This window comes from Rana temporaria, chromosome 8 (assembly GCF_905171775.1).
Source record: "Rana temporaria chromosome 8, aRanTem1.1, whole genome shotgun sequence".
Classification (NCBI taxonomy): domain Eukaryota; kingdom Metazoa; phylum Chordata; class Amphibia; order Anura; family Ranidae; genus Rana; species Rana temporaria.
Window position 1 is genome coordinate 136,649,990 of NC_053496.1, and position 23,512 is coordinate 136,673,501.

At 43.3% G+C, this 23,512-nt stretch overlaps 1 protein-coding gene across 1 annotated transcript in view; it reads right to left on the bottom strand.

The window, feature by feature from the left end:
- Positions 1–4,820: 4,820 nt before the first annotated feature.
- The window catches only part of GPRIN2 (G protein regulated inducer of neurite outgrowth 2), a 74,780-nt gene continuing 56,088 nt past the window's right edge, over positions 4,821–23,512 (bottom strand). Inside the window, exon 3 of the mRNA XM_040320746.1 lies at positions 4,821–6,730. Coding sequence (XP_040176680.1) covers positions 4,900–6,708 — 1,809 coding nt within the window. The 5' untranslated portion in view covers positions 6,709–6,730 and the 3' untranslated portion in view covers positions 4,821–4,899. The remainder of the gene's footprint in view (positions 6,731–23,512) is intronic.

Below are 23,512 nucleotides of genomic sequence, written 5' to 3' on the forward strand. Positions count from 1 at the left end.
GGACCTGGGTCCTGTCCCAGGGGACATGTATCAATGCAATTTTTTTTTTTTTTTTTTTTTAACGGCAGTTTTTTCAGGAGCAGTGAATTTAATAATGCTAAAAGTGAAACAATAAAAGTGAAATATTCCTTTAAATTTCGTACCTAGGGGGGGTGTAAAGTTAGCATGTGAAATATTGCATATTTCCCGTACATAGAACTGTCCCTGCACAAAGTGTCATTTCTGAAAGGAAAAAAAGTCTTTCAAAACCGGACTTGCGGCAATAATGAATTGTCGGCTCTGGCAATTCAGAGAGAATTCATTCATAAAAAAAAAAAGGCGTGGGGGTCCCCCCAAATTCCATTACCAGGCCCTTCAGGTCTGGTATGGATATTAAGGGGAACCCTGCCGTCAATTAAAAAAAAAATTACGTGGGGTTCCCCCCAAATATCCATTCCAGACCCTTCAGGTCTGGTGTGGAATTTAAGGGGAACTCCACCCCAAATAAAAAAAAATGGCGTGGAGTTTCCCCAAAAATCCACACCAGGCCCCTTATCCGAGCATGTTAACCTGGCCGGCCGCAGAAAAGAGGGGGGGACAGAGTGCGGCCCCCCCTCTCCTGAACCGTACCAGGCCACATGCCCTCAACATGGGGAGGATGTCCACATGTTGATGGGGACAAGGGCCTCATCCCCACAACCCTTATTAGCCTTTAAAATTAGCACTTTAGTCTTCAAATGTTCGAGTCCCATAGACTTTAACAGGGTTCTAAAGTTCACACGAACATTTGGTGTGTTCGCAAGTTCTGGTGCGAACCAAACAGGGGGGTGTTTGGCTCATCCCTAATCATTACTGGTAATCAGCATGTGTTTATGAGAGGACGTTCCTGCCAGACCAATCTAACATTCTTTGAGGAACTAAGCAGCCATCTAGATAGAGGGAGGCCTGTGGATGTGGTGTATCTGGACTTTGCAAAAGCATTTGATACAGTCCTCCATAAACGCTTAATTTTCAAGCTGAGGTCTGCAGGCTTAGACCATAGGGTTTGTGCTTGGGTAAAAAAAAAAAATGGTTACAGGGATGGGTTCAAAGGGTAGTGATAAATAACATGTACTCAGGCCCCGTACACACGGCCGAGGAACTCGACGTGTCAAACACGTCGAGTTCCTCGTCGAGTTCAGGGATGAAGCCGCCGAGGAGCTCGGCGGGCCGCCTTCTCCCATAGAACAATGAGAAAATAGAGAACATGTTCTCTATTTTCTCGACGAAATCCTCGGCGGCTCCATCGAGCCAAAAGTGTACAGACGACAGAGTTTCTCGGCAGAATCCGGGTTTGACCGAGTTTCTCTGTGAATTCTGCCGAGAAACTCTGTCGTGTGTACGAGGCCTCAGACTGATATGGAGTGGTGATCAGAGTAAAGGGGGCTGAATACAAATGCACGCCACACTTTTCAGATATTTATTTAAAAAAAATGTAAAACCATTTATCCTTTTCCTTCCACTTCACAATGATGTGCCACTTTGTGTTGGTCTATCACATAAAATCCCAATAGAATACATTTACGTTTTTGGTTGTAACATGACAAAATGTGGAAAATTTTAAGCGGTATGAATACTTTTTCAAAGAAACTCTATTTGTGATCTACTGGTCACCTTCCCGCAGTTGACCAGTACAGTAGTGTACATAGTCCTCCTACACATTCACCCCCCAAAAAATTGTTAGGCCCGGATTCACAAAGCACTTACGCCGACGTACCTCCAGATACGCCGCGTAAGTCTACCTATGAGCCGTCGTATATGTGCGCCGTGCCCACAATCTGAGATACGCCTAAAAATAGGATTCCTACGACCGACGTAACTTGCCTACGCCGTCGTATCGTGGGCGCATATTTACGCTGGGCGCTTTTACCGCTCCCATTGATTTTCTATACACATATGCAAATGAGGGAGATACGCCGATTCACGAACGTAGTTGCGCCTGACGCATAATATACGCGGTTTGCGTAAGTCGTACATCCGGCGTAAAGTTATTCCCCATATAGGAGGCGCAACTCATGCAAAGGTATGGACCAGGGAACACAAGCCGTCGTATCTTTTGTCGTTTACGTTGTAAACGTTGAATATGACTAGGCGTAGGTTACGTTCACGTCGTAGGCAGTGATTAGACAAATCTTAGGCAGTTGTTTTGACGTGATTCTGAGCATGCGCACTGGGATGCGCCCACGGGATGGCGCATGCGCCGTTCATTTTAAGTACTTCTATGGCGATTGGCCCATCATTTGCATGGGGTCACGCCTCATTAGCATGGCTCATGCCCACTTCCACCTACGCTGGCTTACGCTGAGGAAACCCAGCGTATCTTTAACAGCGAGTGGGAGCAAGTGCTTTGTGAATCCAGTGCTTGCCTCTGTGCGCTGCGCCGGTGTAGCGTAAAAGAGATACGCTACGGCGGCATAAATATGCGCCGATGTATGTGAATCCGGGCCTTAATGTTTTATTTAAAAAAAATTAAATGTCCTCCAATGTAGATCTATAGTAAGTCATAATGAACACTGCCTGCTGCCTGGATAAAGAAAAAAAACTGTCAATGCTTTGCTCTTGCTGATTGACACTGCTTAAGTAAATGAGGGGGTGGGGTCAATGTTGTCACAAGGGGCGGGACTACCCTGGGACTTCATTGACCACTCATGGGTAATAATGTCACCGAGTGGCCCTGTCCCCTTATGATGTTGTTGACCCTACCCCCAGTTAACGATGTCCCCAGTGGCCCTGCCCTGTGACTTCATTGACTTGGCTCTCTCATCTACTTAAAGCGACACTAAAGGTTTTTTTTTTTTAAACAAAAAACAAACATATCATACTTACCTCCACTGTGCAGTTCGTTTTGCACAGAGTGGCCCTGAAAAAATGCATTTTTATATTTTTACATTTTATTTAGTAAACTACAGAATTGGCAAAATTGTAGAATTTTATTAAAGCACAAATATCATACAAAATGATCAATGCGTATACTTACAATAAATATAAACAGTATATTTGCTAGTATAGGAATACATGTCAACTCAAATAAGTAAGAGTAGATTACTGTAACTTTCCCTAGATCAAAATTTCCTTTTTAAAAATCAATTCTTTCACAAAAAACAGGCATTTTTCCAAACAAAATCCACATTACAAATAATACTGAAAGACTGGAATAAAAGGCAAGATCTAAACTGCTGTCTGAGAAAAAAAGGATTGGTCAACAGAATCTTCTTATGATTAAAAAATTTGAAGTTGATCTGCTTTTTAAAAAGCCTGGACTACTAGATAAAACAAAGGACATTGCTGACATTCACAACTCTGCATAAGTGATTGCACCCTGTAAAGATTAATAGGTAGATTCAGGTAGATGTGCCTACACTTACGGCGGCGTAGCTTAGAGTGTTTAGGCTACGCCGCCGTAAGTTAGCTAGGCAAGTACATGATTCACAATGTACTTGCCTGCTAAGTTACGGCGGCGTAGCCTAAAGCGGGCGGGCGTAAAGGCGCCAAATTCAAATGTATGTAAGGGGGGCGTGTTTTATGTCAATAAGGCTTGACCTTACGGTTTTGAATTTTTTTTTTTACTGCGCATGCGCCGGGCACCTACATTTCCCAGTGTGCATTGCGGCTAAGTACGCCGCACGGGCCTATTGATTTCCACGTGGACGTAAACGACGTAAATCGCTATTCGCGGACGACTTACGCAAACAACGTAAAAATTTCGAATCTCGAAGCGGGAACGGCGGCCATACTTTAACATTGCTATTCCATCTAATAGATGGAATAACTTTAGGCCTGATAATGGCTTATGGAAACGGCGTAAATGTACTGCGGCGGCCGGGCGTACGTTCGTGAATCGGCGTATCTACTAATTTACATATTCTACGCCGACCGCAATGGAAGCGCCACCTAGCGGCCATCCGAAATATTGCAACCTAAGATGGGATGGCGCAAGCCGTCGTATCTTAGATATGTTTAAGCGTATCTCTGTTTGAGCATACACTTAAACATAAGTCGGCGTAGATTCTGAGTTAGGTCGGCTTATCTACTGATAAGCCAGCCTAATTCTTACTGAATCTACCTATAAATATTGGCCCAGATTCAGGTAGCTTTGCCCATTTTTTACGGAGGCGCAGCGCACCGTTTTGCCGCTGCGCCTCCGTAAATTTCCTGCGCTACGCTTGATTCACGGAGCAGTAGCTCCGTAAATTGCGTGTGCGCTCCGGAAAACTGCCCGGCGTAAGGGCGCGTAATTTAAATGATCCCGTAGGGGGCGTGGATCATTTAAATTAGGCGCGTTCCCGCGCCGAGCATAGTGCGCATGCTCCGTCGGGAAACTTTCCCGACGTGCATTGCGGTAAATGACGTCGCAAGGATGTCATTTGCTTCAAAGTGAACCTGAATGGCGTCCAGCGCCATTCACTTACGCAAACGACGTAAAATTTAAACTTTGCGACGCGGGAACGACGGGTATACGTAGCATTGGCTGCCCCTGCTATTAGCAGGAGCAGCCTTACGCAAAAACCGACGTACGCAAACTAAGTAAACTGCGTACGCAGGGCGCGCGTACGGTTGTGAATCGGCGTTAGTATGCAATTTGCATAATCTACGCTGACCACTACGGGAACGCCACCTAGCGGCCTGCGTAAGAATGCAGCCTAAGATATGACGGCATAAGAGCCTTATGCCAGTCATATCTCAGGCTGCAGTTGGCGTATCGAGGTTCCTGAATCAGGAGCATTCGATACGCCGGCGCAAGTAAGCAATTGCGCTGCGTAACTATGGTTACGCAGACGCAATTGCTCTCTGAATCTGGGCCATTGTGTAATAAATGTATATTTGTGTAACATTTTGTAGTGACATCACACAGTTAACAATGGCTATGTAGGCTTTTAGTTATCACTCAGATGTTGAGTTTGTCCTCACACAACAGTTAGATTGTCTTAGAGAACGAATTACAGTTCTAAATGATTTACTCTTCTCTTTAGCAGGCTGTTCGATTTCACCTGACCGTTCAGAAGGCTGCATATGCTGTTCAATTTGGATCTCTAAATGCTTCTGAATGGCTAAGCCTAGGACTTCAGGGTCTACTGCAGCTCCATAGACTTCCCATGTCATTCCTTCATTATCCCACCGTACCTCCCGTACAGGGGTCTGTGGACATTGCAGGTTAAACCCTAGTCCAACCTCAGGATGTAAGTGGGAATGTCCAGTGGTTTGAAGGCAAGGAATAGTTGACACTGATTTATTTTCCATAATAATAATAGTTTGTACTTCAGCATCTTTGCAGCTAAGTGGGAGTCTTTGCTCTGGTGATAAATAATTCATAGACGTCATTGTCCAGTTATCTTTCATCTTTGCACCCAAATTAAATTCCAAGCCATCTTGTGAATTGTCCATGGTTTTAAGGAGAAATTCATTGTCCCCCTTTACTGAACTATTTAGATGCAGCTCTTCAATTGAGACAAGAGCTTGCGGAAATGTAAGTTGTCCACATCTTATTAGCTTTTTAGCATCAAGTCCAGATTCACTGACCGATGACACTAGTTTTGGAAAGGCCAACTTATCAGAAAGTGTCAAATGGGAACACAATTGCGACTGCGTATTCAGTGAGCTTGGATCACCAACTGAATGTCCTAGTCCAGTTGAAAGTTGAACAGATGGTATGGGCAGAGAGTGGCAATATGCAGCAACAGTGTCATCTGCTTTTATCATAGGTTCATGGCTCCTGCAGCAATGCACTGAACAACTGTTGTGAAAAATCATAGCTTGGGGATGGAGTTTAGTTTCAGATATATTATCACAAGACTTTACCCCAGGTATATTGTAGTGTGACTGACTGTATATGTGTCCATTATTTGGAAAACCATTCCCAGAGTTCCTTGGTCCTAAAATGCCATGCTGATATGTCCCTGGCACGGCATAAACTGTTATATTGTGCTGAATGGAACTGCTGTCCAAATGGCACAGTGGAATGTTGTGATCTCTATCAGGAGAAGTGGCATCAGTTAGGTTGTTCTGAAAATTTGATAAAGAGTGAACTATTCCAGAGTCTTGCGTTACGTTACTGAGATTACAAGTCCTTTCGCTGCCAGAACCAGAGATACTGCCAGATGAGGATAGATTTGAATATGTGGCACTGATTTCATTGACAGAATGAGGCACTGAACTTCTACGGCCACAGCAGTAATCTGAATAGCTCTTTTGGACAATCGTGTTTGGGGTGTCCAGCTTTTCAAGGCTTTCAGCTTCATACATTGACATTTCTGAGCGCCCTAGAAGAGAAATATTTTCAGAAACGTTGTATCTGACAAAGCTGCGTGTGATCTCAGGCTCTGTGGCAGCTAGAGAGGAGTCTGCAGAAAGGTAGTGATTCTTATGCTGCATCTTCTCCTCTGCTTTGTCTACAGAAAGATGATTGCAGCTTGTTTTCATAGAACACTGATCAACTGCTGTGTCTTGGGTAGACAACAAGTTGGAGCTGTGTGAATGCTGAATGCTGTTCTCATTACACTTGGGCACACAACGAATGCTGTTAAGGCTTTTATGCATCTCTGGTTTTGTCTGTGAGCCTTCAAGGCTAATACAGGGCAATCCTGAAGAACTTTTTGACAATGAATAACTGCCAGGAATAGTCTTCTCAATGTACATTAAGTTCAATTCTCCCTGGCAGGAATGAGTGGAAAGGTTATGAATGTTATTTGTCATGATAAATAGAGTTATTTTGGACCTGTATAAGAAAACAGACACATTTTTATTAACTGGAGCATTAGCTGTTTAATTCATACACATATTTTAGATAAGAAGTAATACTTTTTATGGTAGCATCAGACACATCTATGAGGGATTTAACCTAACAGCATCTACAGAGATACAGTACAGACCAAAAGTTTGGACACACCTTCTCATTCAAAGAGTTTTCTTTATTTTCATGACTATGAAAATTGTAGATTCACACTGAAGGCATCAAAACTATGAATTAACACATGTGGAATTATACATAACAAAAAATTGTGAAACAACTGAAAATATATTTCATATTCTAGGTTCTTCAAAGTAGCCACCTTTTGCAGCAGACACATCTCTAGAACTGATAAGAGGAGACTGTGTGAATCAGGCCTTCATGGTAGAATATCTGCTAGGAAACCACTGCTAAAGAAAGGCAACAAGCAGAAGAGACTTGTTTGGGCTAAAGAACACAAGGGATGGACATTAGACCAGTGGAAATCTGTGCTTTGGTCTGATGAGTCCAAACTTGAGATCTTTGGTTCCAACCCCCGTGTCTTTGTGCGACGCAGAAAAGGTGAACGGATGGACTCTACATGCCTGGTTCCCACCGTGAAGCATGGAGGAGGAGGTGTGATGGTGTGGGGGTGCTTTGCTGGTGACACTGTTGGGGATTTATTCAAAATTGAAGGCATACTGAACCAGCATGGCTACCACAGCATCTTGCAGAGGCATGCTATTCCATCCGGTTTGCGTTTTGTTGGACCATCATTTATTTTTCAACAGGACAATGACCCCAAACACACCTCCAGGCTGTGTAAGGGCTATTTGACCAAGAAGGAGAGTGATGGGGTGCTTCACCAGGTGACTACCTCTTGAAGCTCATCAAGCGAATGCCAAGAGTGTGCCAAGCAGTAATCAAAGCAAAAGGTGGCTACTTTGAAGAACCTAGAATATGAAATATATTTTCAGTTGTTTCACACTTTTTTGTTATGTATAATTCCACATGTGTTAATTCATAGTTTTGATGCCTTCAGTGTGAATCTACAATTTTCATAGTCATGAAAATAAAGAAAACTCTTTGAATGAGAAGGTGTGTCCAAACTTTTGGTCTGTACTGTAAAAAATATCAACTTTGGGCAGGCAGCACCTTTGCACCTGTCAAAGGATTGCTCGGGGTGTATTTATAATTGGAATAACAATTCGCCAAGTAAAAGTGCATGTGCATTCTGTGCAAATGCGACAAATGTTTTTAGTCCATTTCCTGTGCTAGTTGAAGCTTTTTCAATGTTGAATATCCAATGTTGATTGTTTTTCATTGATTTAAAATAGAAATACCACATTTGCCCATTAGATTGCGCTGAGTACCATAAGACTTTCCAAGATACTTATCACCATCTAGTGGCGAAATGCAATATTTTCCATTTTAAATTCTTGAGAATAAAAATTCAACCAGTACAGGAAGTAGTCTAATAATAGTCATGCTTTGCCCTATTTGCAGAGAGCAAATGTGCGATCATGTTTACATACACCCAATAGTGTTACTGGCCATAAGCTGGCTCCTGTATCATGTTTGATACAAAAAACAATATTGTTCTAATATGTATAAAGTGTATGTAAATCCAAAACTTTTTTTAAGTTTTCAATAGGGGAGTGGTAAAGCTTGCTCTGAGCCCCATTGGGGAGATTTCCCTTCACATCCTGTCTAAGGCCGGGTACTCACGACCAAACATGTATGGTGAAAGCGGTCCGTCGGACCGTTTTCACCATACATGTCTGCCAGAGGGCTTCTATACGATGGTTGTACACACCATCGTACAGAAGTCCGCGCGTAAACAATACGCGGGGCGTGTCCGCGGTGTCGCCGCGTCGATGACGCGGTGTCGCCGCGACAATGACGCGGCGATGTGGGCGGCCCGCCTTTAAAATGCTTCCACGCATGCGTCAAAGTCATTCGACGCATGCGAGGGACGGCGGGCGCCTGGACATGTACGGTAGGTCTGTACTGACGACCGTACATGTCCGAGCGGGCAGAATTCCAGCGGACTGTTTTAAAACAAGTCCAGGAATATTTGTCTGCTGGGAAAAGGCCCGGCGGGCAAATGTTTGCTGGAATTCGGCCCGCTCGCGCCCACACACGACCAAACATGTCTGCTGAAACTGGCCTGCGGACCAGTTTCAGCAGACATGTTTGGTCGTGAGTACGGGGCCTAAGAGAAACAATAATTAATAAGGGAAGATCTCTCCAAAGCGAGGGGATATATCCTTGTATACAGAGAATTTATCATCACTTTCTACAGGGTGGGCCATTTATAGCGGAGCATTAAAATCATGGTAAAACTCTGCTATTTTACCGCGATTTTAACGCTCCGCTATAGGCGTATCCAGTGTGAAAGGGGTCTAATGAAGAAACATCAGTGGCTGTCCTAGCTTCATTCAGCAAGAGCCCACAGCGTAGCACTCGCTGCATGTCACTGGAGAGCACATTGAACACATTTTATAAGTGGTCAGAAACTTGTAAATAACTCACGAAATAATAAAGTTATGTTAAAACCAAGCACACCATTGTTTTTCTTGTGAAATTCCCAATAAGTTTGATGTGTCACACGACCCTCTTCCTATTGAAAAAACAAAAGTTGGATTCAAAATGGCCGTCTTCAAAATGGCCGCCATGGTCACCACCCACCTTGAAAAGTTTCCCCCCTCACATATACTAATGTGCCACAAACAGGAAGTTAATATCACCAACCATTCCCATTTTATTAAGGTGTATCCATATAAATGGCCCACCCTGTATATTGAAAACAATGGCCACTAGGACAAATAGAGATGATAAATGTCCCCAGGAGGTATACACCCGGCAATACAAGTAGGGGGTTTCTAACCATTATACATTTTATCCAAAATTAAAATTAAAATTTGGCTTTACATATACTTAAGGATAATGGAGCAAACAAACTCAAAATGAAGACAATTGTGCATTTACGGTTTAATCCTAGTTTTGATCCTATAGTAGTTATTAATAACAAGATTTATTGGAGGGTACTGAATAATCTACTCTGTGACAATGTAATATAATATAATATAATTATAATATATTACATATAATATAAATATAATACAAAATGCAATATGAGAATGTTATAAGCTGTTATATACCACTCATTGTAGCATTTAATTATTACATATGCATATAGTATATGGTCATTAGTATAACAGTTAAAACTTGAAAAAGCAACAGAAACAAAAGACACAACTCACAATTTGTAAAGATGTGTTTGGAGACGGGAAGAAGGATTACATGAGGAGATATAGAATTAATGCATACTATTTCTGGCTAAGCTTATGTTGGCTTGTAAGACTGATCCTAAGTCTGTTGCTCTCATTAATTTGTTCTATGAAAGCAACAACTTTGTTCCTCCTCCTCCCCTGCATGTCTTGTAACTTTAGATCTGACCTATTTAATTTGATGCAACATAAAAACAGAAAGTTAAATTACATAAGCTCTCTAATCTTATTAAATAATACAAAGAATTTTGAACCATTGTTTTGCAGTGGGTGCGCTCGTTCCCTATATACTGAACAGATGCAAGGCGATTATTTACTAAAGCTATAGGGCAAAAGGCTACAGTAAAGTAACGGGACATGTGACGTGACAATATGGGTTACTTTAGGTGCAATGAAATGTACAATTATAACTCGTCCTGCAAGCTTGCCAGTATAATACATTCAGATACAAACTCTGGACACAACAGTTCGGAAAATAAATTTCAATTTTTTTTTACATATCTTTCCTATTTGCAAAAGTTTGAAAATGGGCTCTAACTTTGCAGGAAAGTTTTAGAGGCATCATAAGAGCTTGGAGTGGATTTGACATTGAAATCAACTTTCTTCCTGAAAGGCTCACCAGCATTCTTATAGACACGCACAATATTTTTTTTTAAAACATGGACTCCATGGATTCAATATACCTATGCCTACTACTAGTTATGCACAGTTATAGGCACTGAGGTCCCAGGATTCTGGATTCTGGAGTGTCCCTGACTTCCTTTCCGCTCTTCCCATTGCTCTTCTTTTTCTACACTTTTTCTCCTCCTATTCTCTTCAGCTCTCCTACTGTGAAGGCCTCTGCTTAAATAGTTCTTTGTTTTCTGCATAACAGGCCCAACATTCTTATCAAATCTATGAGCGCTCCTTACTAAGTTACTGGTGCTTAGAATATGTTTTTGTGTATATTGCCAAACTATTATTGTAATACAAACTGTACTGTAGTACAAACATGTATTGTGGTTTATCTATTGTTCTGCGTCCAGTTACTTATCTTTTATTTGATGTTTGATGGACACTGTTTTGGAACTCACTGATATAGAGTATTGTCTTTATTCAACCTTACCTACTATCAGGGCCCGCCATCAGGGGGGTACAGGCAGTACACCTGTAAGGGGCCCGGATGGCAACCCCCTTTAAAAAAAAAAAAAAAACCCAGATGGCAGGCCCCCTTTTTTTTTTTTAGAAACGTTTATTTTTGATTTTTGTTTTTATATATATATATATATATATATATATATATATATATATATATATATATATATATATATATATATATATATATTTTTTTTTTTTTAAAGGGCCCAGAGGTCCCCAGGGCCCTGGATGGAAACTCCCCTTTTTTTTATATATTTTTTTATAAATGTTTATTTTTATATATTTGTTTTTATTTATTTTTTATTAAAAAGGACCCAGAGGTTTTTTTTTTTTTTATTAAAGGGCCCAGAGGTCCCGGATGGCTACCCACCTTTTTTTTATATATTTTTCTTTTTTTCTTCTTTCTCAATTCTTCTCATTTCGCGGCTGCACCCCCCCCAGGCCCATGCCTGAAGCTGTGTACGGGGCCCCATAATTCCTGATGGCGGCCCTGCCTACTATGATATGCCAATCTCACATATATATATGTGCATAAAGTTACATAGTTATCTCATTCAGCTGGTTGATAAAACAGACACTAGTCCACCCTGTTAAACCAACATAGAATAACCCCCCTCCCCCACACACACAAAAACAAATCCATATACACTATCCTACACCCACAGTTGATCCAGAGTAATGCAAAAAAATCTTCCAATAAAGCATGGTCCAATTTGCTCCAGCAGGGGAAAAAATTCCTTCCTGATTCCCCAAGAGGCAATTGGATATTCCCTGGATCCACTTTAGCTATAAATATTAGTATCCAGTTATATTATGTGCATTTAGGAAAGAATCCAGGCCTTTTTTTAAACAATCTACTAAGCTGGCCAAAACCAGTTCTTGAGGGAGTATATTAAGGTTATGCTTTGTATCCTTTCAAATTTTAGTAAAAAATTACGATGACGTGGCGACGTGGGCGGCCCTGCCAGTTCAATGCTTCCACGCATGCGTCAAAGTCATTCGACGCATGCGAGGGATGGCGGGCGCTCGGACATGTACGGTAGGTCTGTACAGACGACCGAACATGTCCGAGCAGACAGGATTTCAGCGGGCTGTTTTAAAACAAGTCCAGAAATATTTGCCCGCTGGAAAAAGGCCCGACGGGCAAATGTATGCTGGAATCCTGTCCGCTCGGGCCTACACACGACCGAACATGTCTGCTGTAACTGGTCCGCGGACCAGTTTCAGCAGACATGTTCGGTCGTCTGTACGGGGCCTTAGAACCTAGCTGTTAAGCTCTGTACACACAATCGGTTTGTCTGATGAAAACAGACCGATGGACTGTTTTCGTCGGACAAACCAATCGTGTGTGGGCCCCATCGGTGAAAAAAATATTTTGTTTTAAATTTTTCCTATGGATAAAAAACCGATAGAAAAAAACGATTGTCTGTGTGGAAGTCCATCAGTCAAAAATCCATGCATGCTCAGAATCAAGTCGACGCATGCTCGAAAACATTGAACTTAATTTTTCTCAGCACGTCGTAGTGTTTTATGTCACCGCGTTTTGGCACGGTCAGATTTTTGACTGATGGTGTGTAGGCAAGACCGATGAAAGTCAGCTTCATCGGATATCCGATGAAAAAATCCATCGGATTAGATTTCATCAGATATCCGATTGTGTGTACAGGGCTTTACCCTACTCTTTACTGTGAAGATCATAATGTTATTTTTACATCCTCAGACAAAAGCCATGTTACCTGTGCCAATCCAGTGAACTCCTGCACTTTCTTTTCTATCTCTCCTACTTCTCTTTCCTACTCTTCCTTGTGGCTCTCTTCTTCTGTGTGTCCCTTTTTTTTCTTTTTGGTTCTTTTTTTTCCTTTTTCCATTTTTTCTTTTTCTTCTGAATAGTAATAAAGTATTATTCTACTTAACAGTTTTAATAGTTCTAGTCCAAGCTATTACCTCTTACGTTAGCAGAATTTTTACCAAAGTCAGTTATCTTACCTTTTATTAACTAATGTGCCTTTTCTATAGTAGTTAATTAATCTACCTATCGGTAGTTTACTGATGGACCTTAGAGTTTTACCATTTTTGTTAAACACGTATGGCTCATTGTAATATTGATTACAACTGTATTGTAACATACTTTCTTTTTCAATCAATAAAATACTTTGACAAGGAAATCAACTTTCTTCTAAAGGCTAGCTTAGACAGGCTTTAGGAAGCCCTAGGTATTCCTCAGCATTCCTTGTGTTGCACTCACACTGACACTTTTAACCAGTAAGTGTACTGTGACTTGGAAGAGGGGGTCCTGGTTGTTGCCGGGGACACTATAGTCCAGTGTAAGTAAGTTCAGACCAACAAGGGAGTGGCAAGGGAGTTTAATTAATCTCAGGCGCAGTTCAGTTTAAATGGTCCCAATATGAGTGCACCCTTATGCCACATAGACACGACTGGACATTCCGACAACAAAACTGGATATTTTTCCGACGGATGTTGGCTCAAACTTGTCTTGCATGCACACAGTCACACAAATGTTGTCGGAAATTCCGAACGTCAAGAACGCAGTGAGGTACAACACGTACGACGAGCCAAGAAAAATGAAGTTCAATAGCCAGTGCGGCTCTTCTGCTTGATTCCGAGGATGTGTGGATTTTCGTGCATCAGAATTGGCTACACATCGGAATTTCATCGGAAATTTCCGACAAGAACTTTTGTTGTCGGAAAATTTAAGAACCAGCTCTCAAACATTTGATTTCGGAAGTTCCGACAGCAAATGTCCGATGGAGCATACACACAGTCGGATATTTTGCCCGTACGTACGTTGCATTAAATAGGCGTGAGCATCAAATGTGCACTTCTGGTTCCATGATTGTGAGGTACTGTACAATGCTGATTATAGGAAGACATGCAAGAGAAAGCTACAGGTTGTATTACAGTTCAGAGTGACATAAACTACTGACTTTACATACCAAAGGTTAGATTAAGTAGGTATTTGACTAGTCACTGCTGAAGTATCAACACTTTAAAAGGACCTATACCCGAATTGTAAACAGTAAAAGAAAGGCACCAATAAAAATGTTGTAAAATGCCAATGTAAAAACAGATATTTACTGTTAAAAATGCAGGCTGTTGAGTTTTCATATTTAGTAATTATATCCTGGTGGCTATTTTCAGTAAGGGCAGAGAATCCAAAAGGGGGCCTTATTTGCAGTTTGCAGTAGGGGTGAAAAAGTTCTAAAGTATCCATAAAAATGACAACCTATATTGAACTGTAAATATCTATTTTTTCATTTGTATTGTACAACATTTTATTGGTGCATTTACTAGGAAGTAAAGGGAGAAAAAAATCATCTGTACCCTTACTCCTAGTATTTTTTGCTGCCTGCAGGATGATACCCTGGGAGATCCCATGCCTGCATACCCAAGAATCATATTGTTTACACGTTGCCATGGTATAAGAAAGCTGTAAATACCACAATTCCATGGGTAGAGCACTGGGTGTGCATGTGAAGGATTGGCAGGCGCCTGCATATCTAGTACTCTTGGAATTGCCTGAAGGGTCCAGGGATTCATAGCGGTGATATCCCAGGAATCTGCAGATAGTACAGACTACATTATTCCTGCATAGACAAAAAAAAACTGAATACTTAGACAAGAATAAGAGAAAAGGTATTTATAAAAAAGAAAAGTACAAACAAGGGAAGCAGTGTCTGCATTAAATGTATAAAGCTGTTCTTTTTCTGAAATGCTACAGACCTCAGGTTACAGTACATAAATTATTCCTAGACAAATAATCAGTATTTTTTATATTTGCAGTGTTTAGGAAAACGAGTACCACATTAAACAGATAATCTGCATCTGCCTATAGGATTATAGAATAAAGGCAAAAATCAGCATACAAAATGGTTATGCAGAAAAATACATTCAGATGTAATGCTAAAAGGGCCTGGATGTAGCACAAAACTATTTTCTGTAATACTGGTCATCTGTATCGTGCAAGAAATGTATTTGATTACCGTATATACTCGAGTATAAGCCGACCCGAATATAAGCCGAGGCACCTAATTTTACCACAAAAAACTTGGAAAACGTATTGACTCGAGTATAAGACTAGGGTGTCCATCTGCATGCCTCACTGTGCCCATGCCTCACCATGCCTATGCCTCAATGTGTCTATGCCTCACTGTGCCCATGCCTCACTGTGCCCATGCCTCACTGTGTCCATGCCTAGACTTACGTTTAACATGGGAATATATAGAAGGGGTGTCCGGTTATGAAAAATTGGTGCTCCCTGGCAGTAGGTCCCCCAGACAGAAAACTTTACACACTTGTAGAGGAGAACAGGGGCTACATGGGTGCCAGGTTTCGGGTCCAGGGGGTCCAGTACCGGGTCCCCAAAGTTACCGGAGAAATTACCATGTAACATGGGTTCTATGGAAGGGGTGCCCAACTTTGAAAAATCGGTGCTCCCCAGCTGTAGGTCCCCCGGACAACAAACTTTGCACACTCGTAGAGAATGGGGCTATAAGTGTGCCAAGTTTGGGGTTCAGGGGACCTACGGAAGATCAGGCGCTAAAAGGTGACTCGAGTATAAGCCGAGAGGGGCATTATCAGCACCAAAAAATGTGCTGAAAAACTCGGCTTATACTCGAGTATATACAGTACTTATTATGAATGAGAAATACATGCAATGCACTATATTACCCTTAGTGTCACACTGATAAATAGAAGCAAAAGTTTACCTTTTAGAAAGTGAACACAATTTAATGAGTGGTCATTTTTGAGCAATTACCATAAAGTGAGCATGTGTACCGTCCAGCAACAGGGAACAGATTGCTGCATGATAGTGTTGGCATCTCCTGAAGGCACAGTCAGTTTTTTTTTCCTGTAAATTTCCCTGTCAAGGCTCTGTAGTAAGAAAAATAGGGACCAGGTCTCTTCCAGTTTTCCTTTACAGGTCCCACTTGTGCTCAGTAAGGCCACAAATTACAAAGCTTGGTCAAACACATTACCTAGGAATTGACAGGGACAAGGCCAGGCTTCTGAGTAGGAAATGTGAGAAATATTTAACGGCAACCTAGGATTTGAATGGATAAAACATGGATACACATGTATGTGCCTACTACATAGTAGCACTGGTTATTGAGGTAATTGTTTCCCGCATATCATTTTATTGGACATCAAGACCCAAGAACAAAAACATATTATCTTGCAGCTTACCAGTCCGTAGATATGGTGGCTACATTAATTTTCATTATTCAAGCTAAGATCATTTTCAGCAAGTTCATAATATTCCGAATCATGAAGTTCCCTCCACTATACTTCACTACTGGGATGCTGTATTGAGTATGTGTTGGTAAGCATTCCCTTTTTGTGCCATACATAGTGGTGAGTATTTTTCCCCAAACAATTCAACTTTTTGCTTCATCAGTCCAAAAAAACATTTTCCCAGTAGCCTTGCCATTTACCAAGATGCTCTTTGGTGAAATTCAGGCACGCAACAATGTATTTTTTTTGGAGAGCAGGGGCTTCTTCCCTAGTATTCTGCTATTAACCCCCTGCCTGTTCAAAAACGTATATATGGTATTCTTATGAACGTGGATGTTTGCCATTTCCAGTGATGTCCTCAAGTCTTTAGCTGTTGTTTGTGGATTCTTCTTTACTTCATTGAGGATTCTGTGTTGTGCCTTGGTAGTCATCTTGGCTGGATGCCTACTTCTAGGAAGAGTAGCCACAGTACTAAAATGTCTCCATTTATAGACAATTTGTCCAGCTGTAGACTGATTGATAACTAAGCACTTTGAGATTGCTTTATACCGCATTCCATCCTTAGGCAGTAGTTAACTCTTGACCGTACATCTTCAGAGAGCTGCTTTTTCAAGGCATGGTTCACATCAGCCTATGCTTCCTTTAAACAGCAATCTTAAAATGTTTGACTGTCTTTTATTGATCAAAGTAGATCTAAACCACACCTCCAAACTAGTTTTAATAATTGGGCTTCTGGTGTCCAAACTACTGACTCCAATTATCTTTTTTTTTAAGTAATTAGCCTCCAGCACTATAAATGTTTGATAGGCATGTTCAAAAAAACACAAGAAATTGGAATTGTTTCTGTGTTATCAGATTACGCATATTGGGCCAGATTCACAAAGCAGATGCACCGACTTAACTCGAGATGCGCGGCGTAATTGAAATTTGCGCAGCGCGTATTTTTGCGCCTGATCCTCAAAACGAGATACGCCTGAAATCCAGGTTTTTCCGTCCTACCTAAAATAATTACACCGGCGCTTCTTCGCACGCAAAATATGCTAGACACGCCGCTGTTTTGATAGGCAAAGATGCAAATGAGGGAGATAAGGCGATCCACAAAATTAAGTGTGTGCGGCGTAGATTACGCCCTGTGCGCTTCTGTTAGTTTCCCGGCGGGAAGTTACACTTTATAAAAGCAGCCCTAATTTTACACCAGCCGTGTAAAGGTCAGCTAAAGCAACACCATTAAGGAAGAGCTGAGCACACACACTTGCCGGACTACAATCTGTCTGCCAACATGCCAGGGCCATCCATGCTCATAACTGCACTAGTGACTTTAGAGGCGCAAAGAAGGAGGAGGGAACGGAGGAGGAGGAGGAGGAGGGCACAGGAGAGGGTATACCGCAGACGCCTAGATGTGTTTGGCATGGCTGCTTCTGAGGTGTATCGCAACTTCAGATTCAACCGTGAAGCCATCCTGGAATTAACCACAATCCTGCAGGATGACCTCAATAGCCCAACACAACGCTCACATGCAGTGCAGCCACTGATCAAGGTAACACTCCATTTCCTGGCCACTGGCTCTTTTCAGCGCACAAGTGGAGGTGTGGCTGGGATGTCACAATCCTCCATTAGCAGATGTGTGCACCAGGTTGTCCCTGCAATCCTCAGACGCATGGCCAATCAATTCATCAAACCCTCCCAGGAGGTCCAGCGAATGAACACAATGACCGATTTTTTCAAAATTGCAGGATTCCCATGCACCATCGGGCCATTGATTGCACATATGTGGCACTACAGCCCCTCCATGAGACAGAGCACATGTACCGCAATAGGAAGCATTGGCATTCAATCAATGTACAGGTGATAGTGGATGCCCAATGCCTCATATGGCACGTCTGTGCCAAATTCCCAGGATCCAGCCATGCCAGCTACATATTCCGTCACAGCAACATCTCCAGAGAATTGGAACAGAACGTGTATGGGGACAGCTGGCTGGTTGGTGAGTGACATGGGTGTCAGGTATGACTGTCCCCCCCCCATGATGCAGACATCACGAGGGGCACATGCATGCCTAACATCCTCCTGTCTTTTCCCTTCCAGGTGACTCTGCATATGCACTGGGACCCCATCTTATGACTCCATACCGGAACCCCCAAACCCCAGGAGAGGAAAACTACAATGCTGCACACATACATACCCGTGGAGTGGTGGAACGCACATTTGGCCTCCTGAAGTCCCGTTTCCAATGCCTGGATAAGTCTGGGGGTACCCTGTTGTATTCCCCAAACTTTGTGTGCCAGATCATCGGGGCATGTTGCATTCTGCACAACTTCGCAGTGAGAAGGGGCCTGGAGATTGACATACGTGATGACCTGACCCCCGAACCAGACATTCCCCCCTAACCTAGGGTACCCCCGCTTCTGAGGGAACAGCAGCCAGAAGACGCCTCGCAGAAGGCATCTTTGCACAGTAAACACACACATTAAACATGGCACAATGAGAATGCATGAATGCACACCCACTGTGGTCCCTAGCACAGACACATCACATGCACATCTAATTGGATTAGATCCAAGTACCCCCCAATGGTACTTGGGAGCAGTAACGCCACGCCATGGCTCCAATTATGTCACTGTGCATTCATACACCATTCACATGGACCTGGGATCACTTCTCCCTGGTCCTGGGGATCCCTACTCCACCAAAACTGAGGGTGACACTGTTATTTAATCAGGAATGCCACCCCCACATTCATACATCATTCACACACATTAAACAAATCATAAGTACAGTATATAAAAAAAAAAAATCAAAAATCAAAAGTACCCCGCAAAATTAACGGCGGAGGCGTAAGCTACGCCTGGGCCGCCCACGGGCATGGCCACGGTCAACCAGAGGAGCCTCCTGGGGGGGGTGAGCAGGGGAAGGAGGATCATCCTGGGGGGGTGGGTGAGCAGGGGAAGGAGGATCATCCTGGGGGGGTGGGTGAGCCTGCCCTCCAAAGCCACTTCTATCCTGGTCAGACTGAGATTGAGGGCAGCCGTATTGGCCTGGACAGGCCGGGTGTTGTCCTGGACAGCCTGGGTCAGGGCACTCACCTCCTGGGCCACGCCTGTTGTGGCGGTCTGCAGGTCACAAAGGCATGTGATGACCGCCAAGGAGTTTGTGGCCACATCAGTGAGTGACTCCTTATTGAACCCAGGCTGTCCTCCATCTGCGTCAGAGTCTGTTTGATCTGACCCAGATTGCGGGTCTGCCGGGCATTGTCCCTCTGCAGATTGGCCGGCAGACGCTCGTCCACCCCCCTGGTCTCATGGGTCGCCATCCTGCCTGCAGCTGAGGCTTGTGGCCTGGAAGGAGGGGAGAGAGAGACCCTTGTGGGTTGAGGCCTGTTGGGGGAGGAGTGGGAAGGGCTACCCATGATGGTGGCCTGACTGCTGCCAGCCTCAGGGGTAGCCTCAAGGGTCAACAAATCCGAGGCCAAAAGGACTTGCCTGGCAATGTCCATATCTTCATCCTCAGCCTCCACCCCCTCATCCTCCTCCCCCTCAACCTCCTCATGAGGGGAGGTGTGGCCACTCCCCTCCCCTGGGGACTCCTGCCCTTCTTGGGACTCTTCTGCAGCCTGTTGTCCAGGGGATGGTGCAGCAGCCTGGCCTGATGGCCCAGCAACCTCCTGGCATGATGGCCCAGCAACCTCCTGGCCTGATGGCCCAGCAATCCCCTGGCCATCTGTGGAGGACACAAAACAATCACAGGTTGGAGGATCCACACACTTGGCACATCTTCCCTTCCCCCACCCACACATGCTAATCACCAGATAGAAAAACCCAAAACTTACCTGTCCTCACAGGAGAATCAGATTGATAGCCAGGCAGGCCCACCACCTGCTGTGGGTGGAAACACTGGACCACTGCCCATTCCTCCTCACTCAGCCTGACGGGGCAGGCTGGGCCTCCTCCAGTGCCGTGGCATGGGCATTGATCTTGGCCATCTTGTCACGGACCAGGCTCTTAAGATCATTTATCTTCTTTTGTATCCCACTGGGGGTCCTTGTCTCCCCCCCCGCCGCATTGATCTGATCCGTGATTTTCTGGATGATCTCCTTCCTCTTGGCCGGGGTGGTGTTCCGGCTCTCAGGGCCATGCAAATAATGCCCATATTGGGCGATGGCCCGAGCAAGTATCTGCTTCTCTGTGGTAGAAAAATTAAGCTTCCTGCGCTTCGGTGCCATAACACCCACCACTCAGCAACAACAAAAAACAAACACAACAAACAAACACAAATACTCACACAACAAACAAACAAAAATACTCACACAACAAACAAACACAAAAATCAAACCACACAAGCAGACAGCTAATACAAATTCTAAAACAAACTCCGAAAAAACAAACAGAAAATACAATAAAAAAAAACACACAACTACTACACTCTACTACTCCTCCAAATCTTTTAACTAACACTAAACTCACCAACACACACCAACAGACGACAGAGCAGAAGCAACTTGCTCTAGGAAGGGGAACACAGGGATGTACTTTTGCAAGGGAAGTGTGTTTGTCTGGGGCTATTTATACACAGGGCGATTCTCAAACTAAGTACGCTTGGCCTTTTTCCTATCTCACTGATTGCGCCGAGCCAAGTTCTGCACATGCCCAGTGAGGTGCAAATTCGTACGCGCATGCGCAGTACGGCCGGCCCTTCATTTGCATGGGGTCACGGCTCATTACAATGGAGCACGCCCACTTCCTTCCCACTTGCAATAACCCCGCCTTACACCTCGGGATTTAAGTTATGCTTGCGCAATTTGGGGCGCAAATGCGCTGTGGATACAGCACTTACGACACAAAATTAAGGCGCCGTAACTTAAATGACATACGTTTTGAGTAACTTAATTTGCGCCGCTGTTTGTGAATCTGGCCCATTGTGTTTGTCCATTGTTGTGACTTAGATGAGGAGTAGATCACATTTTATGGCAAATTACTGGAGGAATCAACTTAATTTCAGGGGGTTTCATATCATTTTTTTTTGCCACTGCAAATATGAGTAATGTCCTTCCCCACTTCTTGTATATTTTATGTATTTTATTGAACTGCATCAGGTTATTACGGTTTTACAGTATGCTGACATCTAGTGGCGGTTTTGGGTTTACTGTGTGAATTTGGTATCTTCCTCTTTCCTCCCCTCCTGTCTAGTAATAATTATTTCATCCATGTTCAGTCAGTGTTAGTTATTCACAGAGACTTAGCTTGAAAGATGAAAGCTGTTGTCTTTTTACACTTCTAAAAGACTGAAAAAAATCCTCTGTACTATCCATTACTTGAGATAAAATTGTGTTGGATTCAAATTATGTGTCTTATTAAAAAGTTGAGCTGCCTGTAGATGGTCCCAAGTCATCAGTGATCATACTGGGCCAGATTCTCAGAAGAGTTACGACGGTGTATCTCAGGAAACACCGTTGTATCCCTGTTTCTGAGCCCGGGTATCTATGCGAGTGATTCCTAGAATCATTCTCGCATAGATACGGCCAAGATCCGACAGGTGTAAGTCACTTACACTGTCGGATCTTAGATGTAATGCAACGCCGGCCGCTAGGTGGCGTTTACGTTCAGGTCTCATTTGACTATGCAAATGAGCCCGATACGCCGATTCCCGAACAAATTTGCGTCGTGTACTCGTCGCTTACGTCGTTTCCGTAAGCGTAAGGTTACCCCTGCTATATGAGGGGTAACCTTACGCCAGTCCGCCATATGCCATGTTAAGTATGGCGTCGGGTCCGCGTCGTCTTTTTCCGTCGGTTACATCGTTTTCCTAAGTCGTTCTTGAATACGACTTTACGTCAATGACGCACACGTCGGCGTCATTGACGTTTTCCGTCGTGAGCTGGAGCATGCGCACTGGGCTATTTTTCAGCCCGGCGCATTCGCAGTTTAATTTCAATGCAAGCCGCCCCCTTCGAATTACGCGGCCATATGCTGGGCCATTTACACTACGCCACCGCAAATTACGGAGCAAGTGTTTGGGGAATACGGCACTTGCTCCTGTAAGTTGCGGTGGCGTAGTGTAAATGGCTTACACTACGCCAACGCAGATTCTTAGAGAATCTGGCCCACTGTCCAGACAGACTGGGTCTATGGAGATATTGTGATTATAATGAAATATTTTTTTAAATAGGAGACACAGAGCCAACAGTGACTCCCTCCAAGAACTATACCCCAGGAGTAAACATTTCTCCAAGGGTATGGAAGCTTCACAAGAACGGCTGATTCATAGTTACATAGTTACATAGTAGGTGAGGTTGAAAAAAGTCCATCAAGTCCAACCTATGTGTGTGATTATATGTCAGAATTACCTTGTATATCCCTGTATGTTGTGGTCGTTCAGGTGCTTATATAATAATTTCTTGAAACCATTGATACCCCCTGCTAAGACCACCACCTGTGAAAGGGAATTTCACATCCTTGCCGCTTTTACAGCAAAGAACCCTCTATGTAGTTTAAGGTGTCTTGTTAAACTCCCCCGCAAAAAAGTTTTATCCCTATTGTGGGGTCACCAGTATGGTATTTGTAAATTGAAATCATATTCCCTCTCAAGCGTCTCTTCTCCAGAAAGAATAAGTTCAGTGTTCGCAACCTTTTCTCTTAACTAATATCCTCCAGAACTTTTGTTAGCTTTGTTGCCCTTCTTTGTGCTCGCTCCATTTCCAATACATCCTTCCTGAGGACTGGTGCTCAGAACTAGACAGCATACTCTAGGTGCGGCCGGACCAGAGTCTTGTAGATTGGGAGAATTATTGTTTTATCTCTGGAGTTAATCCCCCTTTTAATGCATGCCAATATTCTGTTTGCTTTGTTAGCAGCAGCTTGGCATTGCCATCCTAGATTGCCCCAGAGGTTCTCCCCCCAGTGTATAGATTGCATTCATATTTTTGCCACCCAAATGCATTATTTTAAATTTTTCTACATTAAACCTCAATTTGCCATGTAGTTGCCCACCCCATTATTTTGTTCAGATCTTTTTGCACATCTTGCAGAGAAGTTATTGCCCTGCTTAGATTGGTATTGTCCGCAAATACAGAGATTGCACTGTTTACCCCCCTCCGCCAGGTCATTTATGAACA